The sequence below is a fragment of the Rhinolophus ferrumequinum genome, chromosome 14 (genome assembly GCF_004115265.2).
Source record: "Rhinolophus ferrumequinum isolate MPI-CBG mRhiFer1 chromosome 14, mRhiFer1_v1.p, whole genome shotgun sequence".
NCBI classification, from domain to species: domain Eukaryota; kingdom Metazoa; phylum Chordata; class Mammalia; order Chiroptera; family Rhinolophidae; genus Rhinolophus; species Rhinolophus ferrumequinum.
In genome coordinates, this window is record NC_046297.1 from 44,817,777 (window position 1) to 44,837,178 (window position 19,402).

At 40.8% G+C, this 19,402-nt stretch overlaps 1 protein-coding gene across 42 annotated transcripts in view; it reads left to right on the plus strand.

Annotated features, from left to right (window-relative positions):
- Positions 1–7,274: 7,274 nt before the first annotated feature.
- The window catches only part of RIMS2 (regulating synaptic membrane exocytosis 2), a 605,364-nt gene continuing 593,236 nt past the window's right edge, over positions 7,275–19,402 (plus strand). For 27 of the 42 annotated variants that reach the window (XM_033125958.1, XM_033125957.1, XM_033125904.1 and 24 more), the window contains exon 1: positions 7,516–7,725. In XM_033125958.1, coding sequence (XP_032981849.1) covers positions 7,550–7,725 — 176 coding nt within the window. In that variant the 5' untranslated portion in view covers positions 7,516–7,549. Of the gene's footprint in view, positions 7,726–19,402 lie in introns of all 42 variants that reach the window. The other 15 variants (XM_033125943.1, XM_033125918.1, XM_033125937.1 and 12 more) reach the window with 2 other exon arrangements.

Here is a 19,402-nt window from a genome sequence, read left to right on the forward strand (position 1 = left end):
GTATGTATTACTAAGGATTCTTCATGTTTTAACATCACCACAATATCAACCTAAGAAAAAATAATTTCCTATTATCAAGTACCTACTGTCCAAATTTCCAATTCTCTTATAAACATTTTTTTTTACAGTCTTTTTCCTTTAAAATCAAGGTCCAAATGAGGTTCATGAACGCTTGTACTTGGTTGATGTCTTAAAAGTTTCATTTAAACTAGATTCCTTGTTCCATCTCTTTTTTCCTTGCAATATATCTGTTGAAAAAACTGGGATTTATCCCATAGAATGTTCTGTAGTGTCCCACAGATTGCATCCCCATAGTGCAGTTTAATATGTTCCTCTGTCCTCAGTGTTTGCTGTTCATTGGTAGGTGGACCTAGAAGATGTTCAAATACATTTATATTTATTTATTTTTTGGCAAGACAGTTTCACAGTTTGTGTCGTTTTCTTCCATCAGGAAACATATAATGCTTCATTGATTATCTTTTATGATATTAGCAGCTGTTGCTATTTAATTGACATTTAAGGCCTAGATCCATTTGTTCATTAGTGGTATTTAATTTATTTCTGATCTCATAAAATTCACTTGGTTTATTTTTGTAACTTCTGTCATGGTCAGAGTTATAATTAAGATGAAGATATAATTAAGAAAATAGTAACATCAGTTATGCCTATATGTCTCAACCTCTAATATTGTCCTATTTCACTTTAAAGATGTGCTCATTGATTGTTAGGAACAAAAATAGAAATAACTTTATAATGCTATAATGAAAGATGATTAGAATATGATTTTCCCAGATCCTTTTAATATAAATGGCTCTATGGGTTTTATGATACAATCATTAAGACATAACGTGCTATATTGCTAAATACACAAAAAGTAATAAAGCTTATCTACACTAACATCCACTAAATTTTTCATTACTTCTTGGCTTCAAATCCCAATAATTAAACCATACTAATCTCTAGCTTCTCTTCTAGGAACAAACAATGTATTCTTACTCTAATGCTGTCTGTGTTCTTTTGTTGTTACTAATTGAATACTGTTTAATTTAAAATGACAGTATTGTCCTATAACCATAGCTAATCACTTTGAGTTACTTTTCCAATAATGCTGATAAACTTTTGATGAATCAGCCATATTCTTCCACCCAGTTCCTGGTCAAGAAATAACATGTTGTCATCTGACAACTGGCAAAGATTAACAGTCAGCTGTGGCCATTGCACTGGCTGACTCACCCAGGGATTTAAACCATGACCTTGGCCTCATTATCATGCTGTCATAATCTACTGAGCAAAATAGCCAGAAAAATAAATTCTGAAGATAGTAAGTGAAAAAAAATTCTGCTATTTGTGTCTCCAAGTCTAAACCACGCACATCTGTGTCCTTTCAGTAATTCTATTAGCAGGTGTTTTGGGTACGGATGAGGAACTGAAGGAAGAATATTCTCCTGAAAATCAAAGCTGATCAGGCCAGTTCTCTGGCTAAAAAAAACCTCCACTGCTTGTCTAGTGACTATAGGACAAATTCAAATTCTTTAGCATAGCTTATAAGGTTGTAGCATAATCTTGCCACAACCTATTTCTCCAGCTTTATCTCTTGCTACAACTCCCGGCCTCCCTCTCTTCACACTCCAATAACAGTGACTTTTCTCATTATTTTGTGACTGCTCATATAATTGTGTAGCATATATTTATTGAGTCCCTATAATATATAAGATAGGCTCCGGGTAAATTTGAGTAAAAACATATTCCTTGCCCTTTAAGAATTCGTGATCTAGTTGAGGAGATAGGCAAGGAAATAAATGGCTACAACATGGTATGATAAGTCTATATGTGAGCAAGGCCTATACAGTGCTGAGGGCCTGGAGCAAACATGTAGAAGGAGGAGAAATGGAAGGATAACATATGGTGGAAAAGACAAAGAAGTTAACTGACTGAAGGAAGATTATGGGAGAGCCAGTAGAAAAGGTGATCCAAGCTGAGGGAATAAAAAGCCGGAGATGAGAAATTACACATTCAATAAAGTGCAAGTCGGTTATCATGGCTGAAGAGGACATGTAGTAGGCTGGGTTGGAGATAAGGCAGGAGCTGAATTCTAAATGAACATATACTTTGATGAACAATTTAGATCTTCTCTGAACCTGTTTCCCTCTTTCAAGAATGCTTTTCCCCTTTCTCTCACCAAGTGAAACCAATAATAGAGACAAATTTCCTCTCCCCAGAAATTCATTCAACAAGCATTTGTTGGAACACCTATTATGTGTCATGTACTATTTTAGATGCTTGGGATACATTAGTAAAAATCCTGCTCTGTCCATCTGCTTATATTCTAGTAGGAGGAAGTTGATGATTAATGATAAACATAATAAGTGGCAAGTGCTACGGAAAAAAGGGAAGGTCAGGTAAAGAAAAAGACTGGAGGGACCAGGGAGTGGGCCAGGCAGCCTGGAGTATTAAGTAGTATGGATAACTGAGCAAAAATTGGGAGAAGAGGTAGTGAGCCAATTGAATATCTTAGTGGAGTATTGTAGGCAGAGGGAACAGCTAGAGGAAAGCCTAAAAGACAGTAGAAGATGAAGTTAGATAGATCATGTGGGACTTGTAGGCGATTTAGGGAGCGTAGCTCTGAGAAAATGGAGAGCTACCACAGGATTGTGACCACTGAGTGGTATGAGCTGAATAATGGGAGCCTTGCTGTTTATGCTGTGTGGAGAAAAGACTGCAGAGCCACAAGGAAAGGTGAGATCTGTTAGGAGAAACTTCAGAAATGCTAACCATCTATGTATATTTGTGTGCAGAAGAGCTGTAATGATTCCAAGCATTGTGAGGTCTCCAGATATCTTAGTAGAGTACTGAGTCCACAGTAAGTTATAGTGATGCGACTATTTCAGTTTATGATTTTAGTTTAGATGTACCTCTGTGGGGACAGAGTCCCAGAGAGCAATTTCCAGGCTCTCGGCCTCACGTGGAAAGGTGCTGGCTCGGGTGGTAGATGGCCATCAGCTGTAACTAGTTGGCCATCAGCTGTAACCAGTTAGCTATTGGCCACTAATATAACTGCCATGCTGAGCTCGCAAGGGCGGATTGCAGTTAGCAAGTGAGGTTGGTTGGCAGAGAAGTGGACGGCAGGTTGCGGATTGTGTGGCCTCTGCTTCCTGTGTCTCCAATCCAGCCGCCAGCGAGAATATAGTGGTATGACTCCCATATCTATGGCTCCGTGGGTGTTCCTTTTTGGCCTCACCCTGTCCTGTGTTCTTATGCGGGGAGCGGGACCAGAGACCCCGTATGACAGCCTCCTATAACTTATTCAGTAGATTACAAGTAAGTAGCCCTTACTCACATGTAAAAAATGAAAGTCCACAGACTCACAGGCTTTACAAGCTTGTGTTCCTATAGGAACTGAAGAAAGAACTTGCATTTTTAAATTAGTCTGGGCCTGTCAAAAAGACCTTTAGAATTCAGTGATGAAGAACGCCAGTTACTTATAAAGTTAAATAAGAATAATGCAGTTTTAACTCCAAAAGTGTTCATATATCTGAGGGGCATGCCCAAGTGAAACATTACGCCATACAGTGAGATGTGATAAACATTTTAGGTAAAATAGTAAACCAGAACAAACAAAATACCTCTAAGATCCATACTGTAGTAAGAGTAAAAGATAGATATTTTAAAGGTATTTTACTTTCTTTAGTTCTAAGCGTAGCAACCTTATACTAAATTGGGGCCCCTACTTTGAAAAGTAGCCTATTTAAAATTCTGTTATATATGTTTCTATCTATACGATGTGTAAATTTTTATTTTGAAAAGGTGTATGAATCAGGGTGGAAGATGATTTTATGATATTTTCACTCTTAAGGATTCCCTTTAATAGGAAAAACACATGTAATTGTAGTAAAGAAATGTAAAAAGGACACACAGTAATAGTAAGCTCACTCACTTCTGCTTCAGTCCTAGTAGAAGTCAGGTGTCCCAGTGATACTGGCACACACACTGTATATCATTTCATTTGTTGGCACTGATTCCAGGCAGGTGAAAGCCAGTGGGGGTGCAGGGAGACACAGGAACAGGCACCCAGCATGCTATGTGACTAGTGGAAAACAGTGCAGCAGCCAGGATGTGACTGTCTACTGCAAAGGAAGCGAAAATTGTTCAATTTGCACGATTTTTAAGTTCATATTTTATGTACTCAAAATAACTACACTATTTTAATCTCAGAGTTTCAACCTCAGAACAGTGTGTGTATTCTGGCTTCTGTTTCTGCTTGGGTTGATAGTTGGCTGGATGGTGGAAGTGGTGTTACTTCTTTAAATCTGGCTCAGAAATAGTTGAATAGGTAGAATGTTCCACCCATCCTTTTGGATTATTTTTAGTTCTGCTCTCCTTCTTTTTAAAGGAGCTTAGTTTATTTTAGTGGCACTTAGGGGTTCCTGAAGTCATAGGTACATGTACTTATTGGTACTTTTTGCATAGGAGTGGAAAGTGTGAATATTAGAAAACCCAACATTTCAATTTTAGGTAAAAAAAAAAAAATCAGTCTCTCTAGAAGTATTCTTTTTGTCTGTTTTCCACTTCCCAGTTTCTTCTCCCTTATCTATTTTGAAATGCACATAAGTGTAGTTCTCAACCTTCAGTATACATTAGTCACTTGAAAATTTAAAAAATATACCCATAACCAGAGATCTGATCTAGGGTTGGACTCACGTAGTTTTAAAAAAAGTGACCCAGGTAATTTTAATGTGCCAGCTAGGGTTAAAGACCAGCTTGGTTACAAACTGGAGTAAAAAATACCTGGGTTCTAGTTGCAGTGCTGTCATTCACTAGCTGGCCGATCTTAGTCCTCAATTTTCCTATAGGATGATGAGGTTGGATTAGAGATTTGTAAAAATTCTCTAACTCTAAAACAAAATTAAATAAATTGGGCTTTGTATCATCTCATCTACTTTGCTCAGCTCCAAAGAGATGAAAACAGAATTATCTGGAGTATGGGAGTTTGGTTTGAAGCAGGTGAGTAATAATAAAATAAAATAAGCCTTTAAACTTTTCCCTCTTCCTTCTTCCCAATTACAAGGCATGGGAGAAAAGAAACAAATTTAAACTTAGAAATCACTAGAGACTTCTAGGGTTGCTTTGTCTGTCCCCAGCTAGTCAACTGGGGAACAGAGTGAGGAGGGAGAGAGCTTACTACACACTAAGAAGGTAAATATAATACAAACCCCAAAGGCCTTACACTGCTCATCAGACCATAATCCGGCCTGGTATTAAAACAGGCACTTGTGGAAGGCGGGGTAGGGGTGTGTACATATACATGTGTAAACACACACACACACACACACACACACACACACACACAGTCATCCACTGCGCTTGCCGAGAGCACTAAGAAGAGGGGGTGATTCCTGGCTACCTGACCCCTGCCAGGTCCACCTGAGACTCACCTCTACCCCTCCCAGCTCGCTCCCTGCCCCGCCCTCCTCCGGAGGGTTGTCGGAGGGGGATAGGGGCGTTCAGCTCCACCAAGAAAAAAGAGGGCGGTGGCAGCCACTGCCATTCTCCAGGAGCTGGTTTTCTGCTACCCTCGACTTCTTTCACCGAACCCGTTGTGCTTCGAAAACCTGACTTCAATTCTAACCCGATCCCCTAGCTTCTTTGCCTCTTCTTTCTTCGTAGACTAGGTCCGCCAAAAAGGCTAAACAGACCGAAGTTCTTGGCCCCAGCGCCTGCTGAGCCTCACTCTCCGGATGATCCTCAGCCCATGCACCCTCACAGCCTCCCTTGTCCTCCTCATCCTCACACCTCTCCCGCACAAACCCTAACCCCCAGTCTCACCACCCCCACGTCCCCACGCTCTCCTGCGCCCTCCCCTCAGTACCTCTCTTAGCATGTTTTGCCGCCCTCCCGGTTTTCCAGAACTTCCTCATCACTCCCCTGCACCCCCGGGCCGTGCCGGACCCCTGGTTCCTGACATCACCTGAGCTTTCCACTCGCTCATACCTCCCTCTTCCTCCCCTCAAGTAACCCCATGCGCTCCCCAACTCTGACATCCCAGGGGACACCCCCACACCTACGTTCTCCCTCCTTCCAGGACCCCGCACACGACACCTCGAGAGCCCCTCTACGCACTCACTTTTACCTCCCGGCGGAAACCCGGGCACGCCCCTCCCCCACTCTTCCCTCCTTTCCAAAATTATGGGTGCCCCCTCTCTCTGGTCACACCCCATCATCTCCGGACCTGACATTCCTCATCCGCGACCCCCCAACCCCGCACCGGGCCCCACTCCTTTATCTCCGGACCTGACCCATTGGGCGCCCGCATCCACCCGGCTCACACCCTCCCTGCCACTCCCGACTCCTGCGGTGCCCTCTCCCACGTTCACATTCTCCACACCCCCGCCCTTCGCCCACCCCACCGCTCACACTCTTCCTCCCAGCCTCTCCCTGCCGGCCCCAGCCCACAGATCGCCCTTGGGAGGGGTGGCCGCCGCCCGCCGGGAGCCCGCTGTGCCTGGGCCTGGGCAGCCAGGAGGTGACGCGGGCCCCGCGGGAGGAGCCCAGGAGGCGGAGGGGCGGAGGAGGTGCGGGCGGCGGCAACGAGCGGCGGCGGCAGCGGCGGCGTAGGGAGCGAGCGGGCCCTCCGCGCCTACTCCACGGACCTAAGGGGCGGCGGCGGCTGAGGGACCCCGGGCGGGCGCGTGATGAGGGAGGATCTGCGCCCGACCCTGCGATGCATCGGAGCTCGCTGGGATCCGGGCGTTGGCAGCCGAGGGGCCCTAGCCCCGGGACTCTCCCCCGCTAGCCCTTGTCATCCCTTCGCTTTCGCTTCTCCGCTCTAGCCCGGAGGGGTCTCCGGCGGCCGTACCCGGCCCCCCTCTGGTCGTTTCTGGAGGGGTCCTCCCTCCACGGCACCTGAGAGCCCTGTGACGCGTCAGCCGGCGGGACGGCTGAGCTGCTTCTCTGGGAAATTAGCCCCTGCTGCTTTACTACCCTCTCCGCTCCCGCCTCGGCGCCCCTCCAGCTCGCGGGACGCTGCCTCCCGACGTTCGGAGCGAGTTCCCGGGACTCCTTGGGTTGCTGGTTCGCAGCTACCCCTTTCCCCTCAGTGGCGCGCGCGCCCCCCGCCCCCGCCGGACACACTGGAGCCCCGGCCCGCGCGCCGCCCTCGCGCCCGCTCCCTCCAGTCACCCCACCCTTAGCTGTCCCCGCCACCTTACTCCACCACCCTCCACCGCCGCTCCGCGCACACCGCGTCCCGGATCGGCCTCTCGCTCTTCTCTCACTCAAACCGCTCACTTGCCAGCCCTTCGCCCCCGGAGGCTGAAGACACATTTCCCGGATCGCACTCCTCAGACCTCCCTCCCCACCGCGCTCGCCCTCCCCTCCCCCCGCTCTTTCTTTCTTGGGGGAGGGGGGCTGTCGCCTCGGATTGAAGGCCATTGATTTGTATGTATTTGTCACAGCGCCGGAGGCTGCCCCAGCCGCCCGCGCGGGTGCCGCCGCCGCCGCCGCCAGTGGAGTTGCCTCCCTGCTTCCCTAGGGTGGTTAGGCTCCATCAAACATGTCGGCTCCTGTCGGGCCGAGGGGCCGCCCGGCTCCCACCCCCGCGGCCTCTCAGCCGCCTCTGCAGCCGGAGATGCCCGACCTCAGCCACCTCACGGAGGAGGAGAGGAAAATCATCCTGGCCGTCATGGATCGGCAGAAGAAAGAAGAGGAGAAGGAGCAGTCGGTGCTCAAGTAAGGACCCAGCTCCATCTTCCCGCCTCCTTCCCTGCCCTCCGCCCCCTCGGCGGCTGCCCTGCGGCCGCCTGCGCGCCCCGGATCGCCGCCCTCCCTCCCGCCCGCGGCGCCTGGGCCACGAGGGCTGCGGCCGGCGCCGGTTGCCGGGGCTGCTTTCTGGGTGTCAGAGCGCGGGGGTGTGTGTCGGGAAGGGAGGGCGCCGAGGCCGGCGCAGGTGAGGGTGGCGAGTCTTTGGGCGTTGTAATTTTTCCGGGCGTCCTTCCGGATTTCCCCGTGGGCAAGTTCGGCTCCCGCGCCCCGACGGGGCTGGGGCTGAACCCCGGTTCCGCGCGTGCCTTCTGCTTTGCCGCCGTCCCCGCGCGGAGGCAGTGACTGGGGCAATGAATCCAATATGGCCGTGCACAGGTGCTCCCTGGCTGGGACCCGAGCGAAGGCGCGCTGGCCGGGGATGCGGGTGCCGCCGTGGGCCCCTTGTCCCGCGTCTCCGCAGGGTGGCTCTGCCTCCAACGCTGAGAAGAGCAGAGCTGCCCACGGTTGTCACCGGCAGGAGGGCGGCGGTGGGGCGAGGGGCCTAAGATCTGTAGTGTCTCGGGTGGGTGTGCGGCCGCCGCCATCTTCCAGCCCCTCCCCCTCGGAGGGTTCTAACACCCTGCACTCTGCTGCTCTTCCTGTTTGCAACTAGTAAATCTGTTTAATCCTAAAGAGACTCTGAAGAGTCTCCAGGACCTACCATTACTGCAGTTTGGAATGCTTCCTACCTTGTGAAGTTCTATTCGAGCTCATAGTTTTAGGCAGCCGGGATTTGGCGGAGGATGGGAGAGTGAAAGCAGCTCCCAGCCATAGGTTTAGCGGCGGTGTAACTTCAGCACTAGGGAACTGTCCAGGCTGTAGCTTTGAGACTCCTTTTCTTGTCAGTCTAGCAAAGTGATTTGTTTATTCAGGTTTGCTTTTAAATGTTTTATGGTGATTTGATTTCTCAGTTACTACGTGAAAGAAATTGTACAGAAGATGTGTAACCTATTTATGTTTTTCTATCTCAACTTTTTTCTTTTTTACTTGAATTATTCAGTAAGCGATTAACTTGTACAGTTTATATGCCAAAGTGGGACGGTTCTTTTGCGGGTTATCAAATATACTTTTACCATATTCTCCACAGAATCACACAATTGAAAGTGTAGAGTTCCTCTGTGAAGAAACTAACACACTGACATCTAATCATGTAAATATAAAAAAACAGATTGTTGAATTCATTATTCTTTAGTTCACTTATGAAGAATTCTGTCTATACATATATACTTCCATAATTTAATGAAAATTACTATAAATTATCATGACAAACCTATCAAATATTTGTACATGTTTGAGAAAAATACTATTTATCAACAAATATTGAAGGGCTAAGCAAATGTATTCCTGACATATTAACTGAAATAAAGAATTGCTTCTTCAAAGATAATTTCTGGGTTAGAATACTTGTTTGGGAATGTGATTGATTAATAGGCTTAGAAAATGAAAAGAGATTAAGATAATTAAGTAGCTTATTTTAACAAATGGAAGAATAAAGCATTATTTTTAAAAGCCTTTTGAACATACTCCTAACTTTGCTTAACTTTACTGTATATACTAATAATGCCAAGCTTTTGATGAGTTAAAAGTTTGATATTTAGATATGTTAATCTATATTTTTTACTGTTATTGTTATGGAATTAGTGTTGCCAAACTGATGCTAAAATAACAGTTTTGCTTCTTTGACCCACATATTTAAATATGCAATGTGTTTTTTATTTCTTTATAGTATGCTAAATCACAGTATTTATTGGCAAGTTCGCTATAGTTCTGACTCTATTTATTGTTCTAATATTAAATGAGCTTTTGGGTACTGAATTAAGAATCACTCGAAATGAACAATATATTAGGAAAATGTGAAAAGTTTATTTAGATAGGTACATGTGAATATATAACACTTCTATGTAAACCTACATACTATGCAAATACATACAGTGTGCATTTATATTCGGACAGTTTATATAGAAACATTCTCTAAACATATAGTCATATAGTCGACGAAGGTACATTGATGGGAACCTATTCATATTTATTTTAAGTGTCTATTTGCATTTCTATCTAACTTAGTCTTGGAAGGGGTGTTACCTCCAAGTGGCTTACATGGTTTCAGAATTATTTTTGTATTCATTTTCACAAAAAGTTATTTGGAAGTTAAAGCATAATATATTTGAAAATTCTATTTTAAACATTTTTCAAAAATACTTTAGGCTTTTGTAATAAAATAAGAGTAGGCAAATAAAATGAGGAAAAGAATAGCCTTTATAATAGAATTATAATGAGAGAAATCATCTTTAAGAATTTGACAACTTGTTAAGTAATATATTATCAATATTGGGTATTAAGTTTCAAATGATACACACACACATATGAAAAAATAATACTAATATTTTTCAATGGTTACTATTTCCCATTCACTTTTAAGGGACAATTATCTGGTTTTGACTTATATCTTTTGTTTCTCTTTAATAATATCCATTTAATTGCATTGTTAATTTAACACCTATTCTGACAGAAGGTCACGGGCAGAGAGAAGTACACTGAAATTCAAATTCACATGTCTTTAAACAACTGTGTTAAAACAATTTGATGAGTGAAAAGTTGGAACTATTAGATGAAAGTATTTTTGCATGAACAGTGACTTTAAATATTCATGTTAAATATTTATACAAAGTGGGGTGTGCATACCTTAGAGCGTCACAGCATGATATATTGGAGTCCAGGAAGAAAATATGAAACCTTGTATTTACACTTATATTTTTAATTGAAAAAGCAATTTTTACTGACAGTATATAGATTGACAATATTAAGATGCATGTAATTTATAAATATGCATATATTAATAGGGTCATGCCTGAGAGATTTTTTAAATGAGAGAGGTGAGCGATAAAACAGATTGAGACTATTACAGTAACCTCTTTCCTCAGGAGCTGGAATAATTAATAACTATTTATATTTAGTTGTTAGCAGTTTCTTCAAAGCCTAGCTGAACATCCATATACTCAGGAAGTCTTCTGTCACCATCAAATCATACCATTTTACATGTGAGTGAGATAGAATTTTGGAAGCATGTTTATATCTCAGTAGACTTCTTAGTAGGTCAATATTTACTTTTTTTAAATTTTACATGAATTCCTTTAACCTTTTTAGTTTGGATGACTCAATCGATCAGTAAATTCTACAATGTCCTTTTACTGATTAATGTTTTTAAGCCTTGTCTTTCAAGATTATAAACTTCTTGAGGGTTAGAATAAAATGTACTCTTGGAGTTTGTGTTTTGCAGCATCCTTAATTACCTGCACATAGTAGGTACCTAATAAGTAATGTTGATTTGCCTTGTGGTAATGTTAATGAGGTAGCTAACCAATTTTGTTGGGAAACGAAGAATGATTTTTCTTTTAAAGAAAAGCATAATTTAAAAGTTTCTATTTTCCAATAAGGTGTTTTTTGTTTGTTTTTTGGTTTGGTACTATGAAAAAATATGAGTAAAACAAACCCACTGAAATCAATAGAAAAGTATTCACTTAGTAAATATTTATTGAATTTCTACTGTGTGCATATCATAGTCTTTCAGATGAGGTGGTTTTGTAACAAATTAGAAATTATATATTTCTTGATGAGTAAATTGTCTTTTCAATCTCAGTTTAGATTTTCTGTTAATGTCAAAGGGATAATTTGCTCTCCAAATAAAGGAAGGTAAAAGTAAAAATTTCCCTGATAGATCAAGGTAATAATTTAGCTTATATTTAAAACATTGTGAACAGTTCTAATTTTTTTTTTAATAATTCAATTTTTAAAGTACTTTCCAAAGTCAATTTGTAAATTTCTTTTTTTAATAGGTAACATATACATACATACGGTTCAAAATTTCTTAGCTAACTATTTCCCCTATCCAGACTACAACAGTGTATTGTATAGTCTTCCAGAAATATTCCAGGCATAAGAGTAGATATATGTGTATATCAAATATCTTGTGTGTATACATATATATGTATGTGAGTGCACATACATGTATGGATGCATGTGTGTAAACAAAAAAACACAAATGTGTCCTGAAGTTTACTTTTTAGGAAATAATTTCCACACCGTTTACTATGTAGCTGCCTAATTTATTTTAATGTCTGCATAATATCTCATTTTATGGATGTTCTGTAATTTCATTAACTAGTACCATATTTTTAGATAAGCTGATTCTAATTATTTTGCCATTAGGAAAAACACTATGTTAAATATCTTTGTACATATATTATTTCCCACATGTGTGAATATATCTATGGGATAAATTTTTAGAAATGGAATTATTTGGTCAAAAGGTCAGTATGTTTAAAAACTTTTTTTCCTCTTTCTTCCACCTCCCCCCACATTCCTGTTCAAGCCGTTGTTTCTCAGTCTAGTTGCGTAGGACACAGCTCCCTGACCCATGCTGGTATTATGAGCCTTGGCTCCCTGTTTAAAGGGATCTCAGAATCCTACCCACCCCCCCACCTTTCCCCCCACTCTCCCTCCCACCCCCACCCTCCCCCCACCCTCCCCCCACTTCCCCTCCCCCCCTGATGAGGCAGTCTGTCCTAGCTGCTCACATGGCAGCTCTCGATGGCTGCTGGCTGCTCACGATGGCCACCGGCTGCTCCTGGCAGACCACAGCAGCTCACGGTAGCTTACGCCAACCTACAGCTACTCATGGCAGCCCAGCTCCAGGGAGAGCTATTGTTCACAATCTTAGCTGTAGAGGGCGCAACTCACTGGCCCATGTGGGAATCGAACCGGTGACCAGGGCGTTAGGAACCAGGCGTTCCAACCACCTGGCCAGCTCTATGTTTTAAATTTTAATAAATATTGCCAAATTTACTTTCATAGAGGAAGTAGGCATGAGTGACATATGTTAGGGAGACTTTACCACATCCTTGCCAACTCAGTGTGTGATAATCTTTGCCAATATTTTGGTGAAAAATACGCCATTGTAGATTTAATTGTAGTTTTCTTTTTTTAATTATTAGTGAGGTTCAGAGCCTTTTACATTTGTCTAGAGCCTTTTCTATTTCTTTTTTTTTTGTTCATTTTCAGTGATTTGTAGAAGCTCTTTATATGTCTTTTGTTTTAAAATCTTATTTGTACCATTTTTTAATGGCCAGGATTTTTAAAAAAATTATTTGAATTTATTAATTTTTATTTTATGGCTTGGGGTTTGTGATATACTTAGAATGACCTTCATCATTCTAATATTAAAAAAAAAACTACCATATGTTCTTATAGCCAAATAAAAATTTAAGGACATGGCATGTCAGATAAATGATGCAATTGAATCATAAGACTTTTCAATAAAAATTACTATTGTATATGTAAATAACCATTGCCATTGCCAAAAATTGAAAACCTATAACTTTTAAGGATTCAAAATGCATTCTAAAATTTTGATTGACATTTTATGAGAAAGTACCTAATAAATTCTGTATATGTATTCTATGTTTTAAAGTAGCTAGGACAATTAATACCTTCTTGTTGACAATACGTATTGATAAAGAACTGTTTTTACTGTGTGAGGAAGAGGGAAGTAGTGGAGGCAAGTGTGATGGACCAAATGGAATTGGACCTGAAACCTTACTTTACTAATTAATAAGTGTAAGGTCCAGCTTATGTTATTAAACCCTCTGAGCCCATGTTTTCTCATCTTTGTTATCTGAGTGATAACACCTACCTTGAAGGATTATTGTGATCAATATAGACTAAGTGTCCTGGTGCAAATAGGTGTGCAGTAAGTAGTTTTTAATAACTGATTATAGATAACAGTCTCTAAACCTTAATATTGTTGTAGCGTTCCTGGGTGAAATCTTCCTTTTTTTTTTTTTTTCCAATTGAGTGATTCTTTTCCTTGCATACTAGGAAAAATAGGCCAGGGATGAGGAGAGGGAAAGTGATGAATTGGAAGAAATTTCCTCAGCAAAAACCATTCTTAGGGAGTCTGATAACAAAGGTGTAGCCGTGAAAATAATACTGACATCAAGTTATTGATTATTGGCAAGATATTGATTGTTGTAGGTAAATGTGAGGAAACTAATTTGTTCAAATTCCTCTGTGATTATCCTTAGATTTGTGGGGGATGAAATTTTTGCTCTATTAATAAATCAAAATATGTATTTACTTATTTGTCTTACTCATATTATATTTGAGAACTCAAAATCTTACTAGGTTAATCTAATTCTGATGCACGACTGTTAGAGCTTAGAATGCTCATCCACTTTCCATTGTCCCTCAAATACACACAATCTTTGTATGACTGCTGCTTTTTCATTCTTCTGGCCTTAGCTTCAAATTTGCCTCCTTAGAGAGCTCCTTCCTGACAACGCTTTCCTAAGTAGGTTCTCCTTTATTCTTTATCACAACATTTAAAATATGTCCCAAATATGCTTATCAAAATTTACAGTGATTTCTTTATTAGTTTATGGTCTGTGTACCCTGCTTGATTATAAACTCTCAGCAGACACCATGTCTTGTTCACTATTTCAGTCTCAGCTTGTAATCTAACCCAATGCCTTACGCATAGTAGTACTCAAAACTATTATTAAGTGGGTGAATGAATGAAACATTGGGAATGAAATACTATGTTCATTTAGGTAGTACTAGCTTTCAAGGTGAAATTCAGTAATCTGAAAGGAAAAGGTTTGCTTAGGTAGTAGTGCTCTTATTTTTGAAGTCAAATGTAATTTTTAAATATATGTCCAATTTTGCTTATTTTTCCTGAAGCAAACAGAGTATTTGTGTAGGATTGAAACTTGTGTTTCTTTTCTTTTTTTTTTTTTTTGACTAAGAGCATATCCATTTTGACTAAAAACTTGAAGAATATTGTGATATATCATTTTTTAATTTAAGGAACATTACAAATTAAGAAATGTTTTGGCTTCAAAAATTATTACTTTACTTCCAAATCATTTACAGATTTATAGTGTGTTTCGCAGAGTTGAATGGTAAGCAATGTACAGAATGTTTTGGATAGAAATAATACTTTTCCTCTAGGGGCAGATAGTGTAAGGCCAATCATAATTATGAACACATGAAAATGTAGTGTTATGAAAAAACACTGTACAGTAGTACCTCGGTTTTCGAACATCTCTGTTGACGAACATTTTGGTTTACGATGCCGTAAACCTGGAAATAAATGCTTCGGTTTTTGAACACGCCTCGGAAGTCAAACATGTCATGTGGCTTCCGCTGAGTGCAAGATCCTGAGGCCTAGCTATCGGCTGTTTTCGAACGTTTCAGAACTCGAATGGTCTTCCAGAATGGATTACGTTAGAAAACCGAGGTGCCACTGTAAAGGTGCTTTTAGTACATTATAACCATAGTAAAAAATATGTCTAATTCATCTAGTGAGTAGTTTGTCATCTCTTTGGTATTGTTTGAGGGTGTCAGACAGTTTATCCTTTTAATATCTAGAAATTTCACTCCTAGATAATAAAGATCCTAGAGACTAGATACTTTTGTATACTCTAGTCACCCAGAGAATTGCAGATCTCTCTCGGTGTTAAAACACTTTTAACCCTTTTCAGCTAACCCTTAAGAATCTCAGAAGAAGAAACATGATAGACCACAATTAATATATTGCATGGCAAGTGCTAGGAGACCAGTGTGCGTAGTGTATCATGGATATATTTACACAAGAGGAGCACCAGATCCAATCTTGGGGATATGACATTAAGGCCATTTCAGATGATGAGTAGCTAGCTGAGCAGAGGATGATATTCTAAGCAAAAATACTACAACTCCTAAGTCTCCCCCTCCTCCCCAAACTTTACCTTTCATTTGTAAAAGAGACTAAGTGCATGGTCAAGAAATTCACTTGAAGTGGTTCAGAAGGCCTGGAGCATAGGGTTTGAATAGAGGTGGGTCAGTAGAGGAGACTGGAGAGATGGCAAGGGTCAGATCTTAAAAGACTTTATATGCTATTCTTTTGATTTGGATTTAATCCTGAAGGCAGTAAGGATTCATGGAGGGATTTTTAAGCAGTGGTGCAATATCATCAGACTTTTGTTAAAAAAAGAAAAACAACCCACTCTTACAGTATAATGGATTGATGATGATATATAGTGCCAGAGACAAGGGCGGTAGTTAGGAGACTCGTATAGTAATCCAGGTGATAAATGATAATATGAAAGAAGGCAGTCATGGTGGAAGTGGAGAGGCAGGACAGATTTTGAAAAATTTAGGAGCCAAATTGCCAGTATTTCACAACTGTGTGTAAAGGGTGAAGTAAGCTTTTTTTTTTGTTTTTTTTAAAGATTTTATTGGGGAAGGGGAACAGGACTTTATTGGGGAACAGTGTGTACTTCCAGGCCTGCTTTCCAAGTCAAGTTGTTGTCCTTTCAGTCTTAGTTGTGGAGGGCCAGTCTTAGTTGTGGAGGGCGCAGCTCAGCTCCAGGTCCAGTTGCCGTTGCTAGTTGCAGGGGGCACAGCCCACCATCACTTGCGGGAGTTGAACCGGCAACCTTGTGGTTGAGAGGATGCACTCCAACAAACTGAGCCATCCGGGAGCTCAGCAGCAGCTCAGCTCAAGGTGCCGTGTTCAATCTTAGTTGCAGGGGGCGGAGCCCATTATCCCTTGAGGGAGTCGAGGAATTGAACTGGCAACCTTGTGGCTGAGAGCCCACTGGCCCATGTGGGAATCGAACCGGCAGCCTTCGGAGTTAGGAGCATGGAGCTCTAACCGCCTGAGCCACCAGCCCGGCCCCTGAAGTAAGCTTTTAAGATGCCTGACTTGCTCAACTGACTGCTTATCTCACTGATGGTCAGCTCTCTGAACTCTAGTCTCAGGACCAGTGTTCTCTTCAGAGAGCAGTTGGGAAGTGGCTCCTTTTATTGTTTTAGTAATTCTAAAGAATTTATAATATGAATAAGAGTACTAAAAGTGACTACAGCTTGGGATATAGTGGGGGTAGGGAGGAAAATAACAGAACAGTAGTAGAAAGGGTCAATTTTTGGGAGAAAGAAGAGAAGGCAGAGAAAAATGGGAGAATGACATATACAATGGAATACTACTTGGCCATAAAAAAGATGAAAGATTGCCATTTGCGATATCGTTGATGGATCTTGAGAGTATCATGCTAAGTGAAATAGGTGAGATGGAAAAGGACTAAAACCATATTTCACTCATGTGGAAAAAGCAACAAACGAGTATGTTAGAAAGGCTTGCAGAAATTGGAGGTGAATTTTATAAGACCAGAGGGAGATATAGTTGAATGTTGAACTTTATCACCGCATGTTACATATTTTTCCATTCACCCCTTTAAATCTACTCCACACGTTTTTTCCCCTTTGCAGTGTACCATGGAAGGCTGACCTCAATGGATTGCACCAGTGGGTTCCACTGTTGTGTGACTTCCAGCTGGGTTCTATTGATGTAAGACACTGGCAGATTGGAGGGAAGGAAGAGAATGAGGTTAGATTATTTCTTCCCAGGCTTCCTTCATCCTAGCTAGGCCTTTGCAGTTGGCTCTCTAGTGAAAACAACAGTTCCAGCTGGTGACCCTCTTAGTATAGCTGTTCTCTTCTGGTTATGGAAATTGCTTTCCACTCTTGCTAGCTCTGGGTACTGCACCTTCCTTTGTTGGTTTCCTTAAAGTCTGCCCACACCTTTGTAACATAGTCTCTTTATTAAACTCGCCTTTGTTACTCAGTTTGAATATGCCATCTGTTTCCTGCCAGGACCCAGACTGATGTTGTTCAGTAAAAATTTATTGGATTATGAATGTGCGTGAACCATGACTTTAGGTATTCACAATCCATTTCCTTCAATATAATGATAGTAATCTTTTAATGAATCTCTCTGTATGTCACGTCCTTTAACTCTCTGATTGTGTACATGCCCTCACCCTTTATCTGATTAGCTGTTTTGTGCCCAGCTCCATTGCTGTGAGGAGATACGTCTCTTTGATACATTTCTATTAGTTAGGTGTCTCTTCTCTCAATTTCCATAGCATTTTGTATATAATTATTTTATAAGGTTTCTGATATTCAATCGTAGTTGCTAATCACTATGTTCTTCTTACTATAACTGGTTTCTTTTAAGTCATGGACCAAGTTTTAATCATCTTTTTATATCCAGGTAGTACCAGGCACATATTTGTCAGACAATAAACATTTGTTAATAAAACCTGGTGGTGGTGAGAATCATTCTAATTTCTTTTCTCTCCCTCAGCCCTCAAATATAATTAGTTACCAAATCCTGTCATTATCTCCCCAATATCTTAGAAATCTGACTCCTTCTCTCTATCTTCATTGTCACTACATTGTTTTATGCCTTTATTATATTTTCCTTAATTATTCATTTCTAAACAGTATCTCCACTTTCTGGTTCACCTCCTGTAATCCAACCTTCATAATAGTACAATACTCTTAACACACAGATCTATTTTGAAATCTGTAATATTCTTCCGTGCCTCCCCATTGCATTTACTGTACACTCCAAACTTCTGGTTTGTCATTGAAGTCCCTTTGTGATGTTTTATCAATCTTTGTGTCCTGGTAGTCCTTCATAGGCATTGCCTGTTTTGGTTATATCAAACTATTTGAAGTTAGTTTTATAATGTTTTCTCAATCTTCCATCTGTAGTTTACCATATACTGTTCTCTTTGCTTAGAAACCTCTACTCACTTTTCTCTGGCTAAGTCCTGTTAGTTCTTAACTGAGAGTCATCTCAGGTTTCCAAACTATTGAAAACTGGGTTAGGTGACTCTCCTTTGTGCTCTCATAACTCTTATTGTATACTTCTGTTGTAACCCTAACTACATTAATAATAGCCAACATTTATTGAATGCTTATTGTGCTATTAGTTTGCTACATTATATATGCATTATATGATTCAGCCCCTACAACAACCTTATGAGGTAGTTAATATTTTTCCAAGTTTTACAGATGAAAAACTGAACTCAAGTTATATGCTCAGTTTACAGTAGGCTGCAAGGATTTAAACTCAAGCTGTAATTTTCTAGAATTTGCACTCTTAATAACTACACTTTATTATATTACAGTTGTTGACTTTCTTTTCTCTCTTTTCTAATAAATGGTAGAGAAAGGATTGTGTACCCAGTGGGTAGTTCATTGTAAGTGGATAGAAATGTTTTATGAATGAATGATTAAGTCTGGCATTGCCTAACAGAGTGGATATCTGCTAATACCTCAAGAAATGATTATCTTTGCGATTTGGTGGTCACATTTGCAAGAAGCTTTATGCTTTATTGTTAATTTTCTTGGACATGAGAGCTAATGATTATGTGTATGGTATTAATAAAGCTAACAATCAAGCAGTGAGCAACAAATGAAATCAGTGAGAACAAAACATATTTAATAAATACTATTTTTTCCATTTAAAAACTTTCATTTAATAAACATTTGTTCAAGGATGTGAGAGATTAAGCCACCTTTTCCTGGTGGTAGACACTGTTTTTTTTCTTTCTTTCTTGCTATTGTGTAGAATATTTTTCTGTTTGAAATAGTAGTTGTTAACATTTTAGAAACCACCACCAACAAAAAAATTCCTTGGGCAATAATGATGGTGGTAGTGCAGGGATAGGAAACTAAGTGGATATTCAGAGAGAATGTGTGCAAATGGATCATCTTG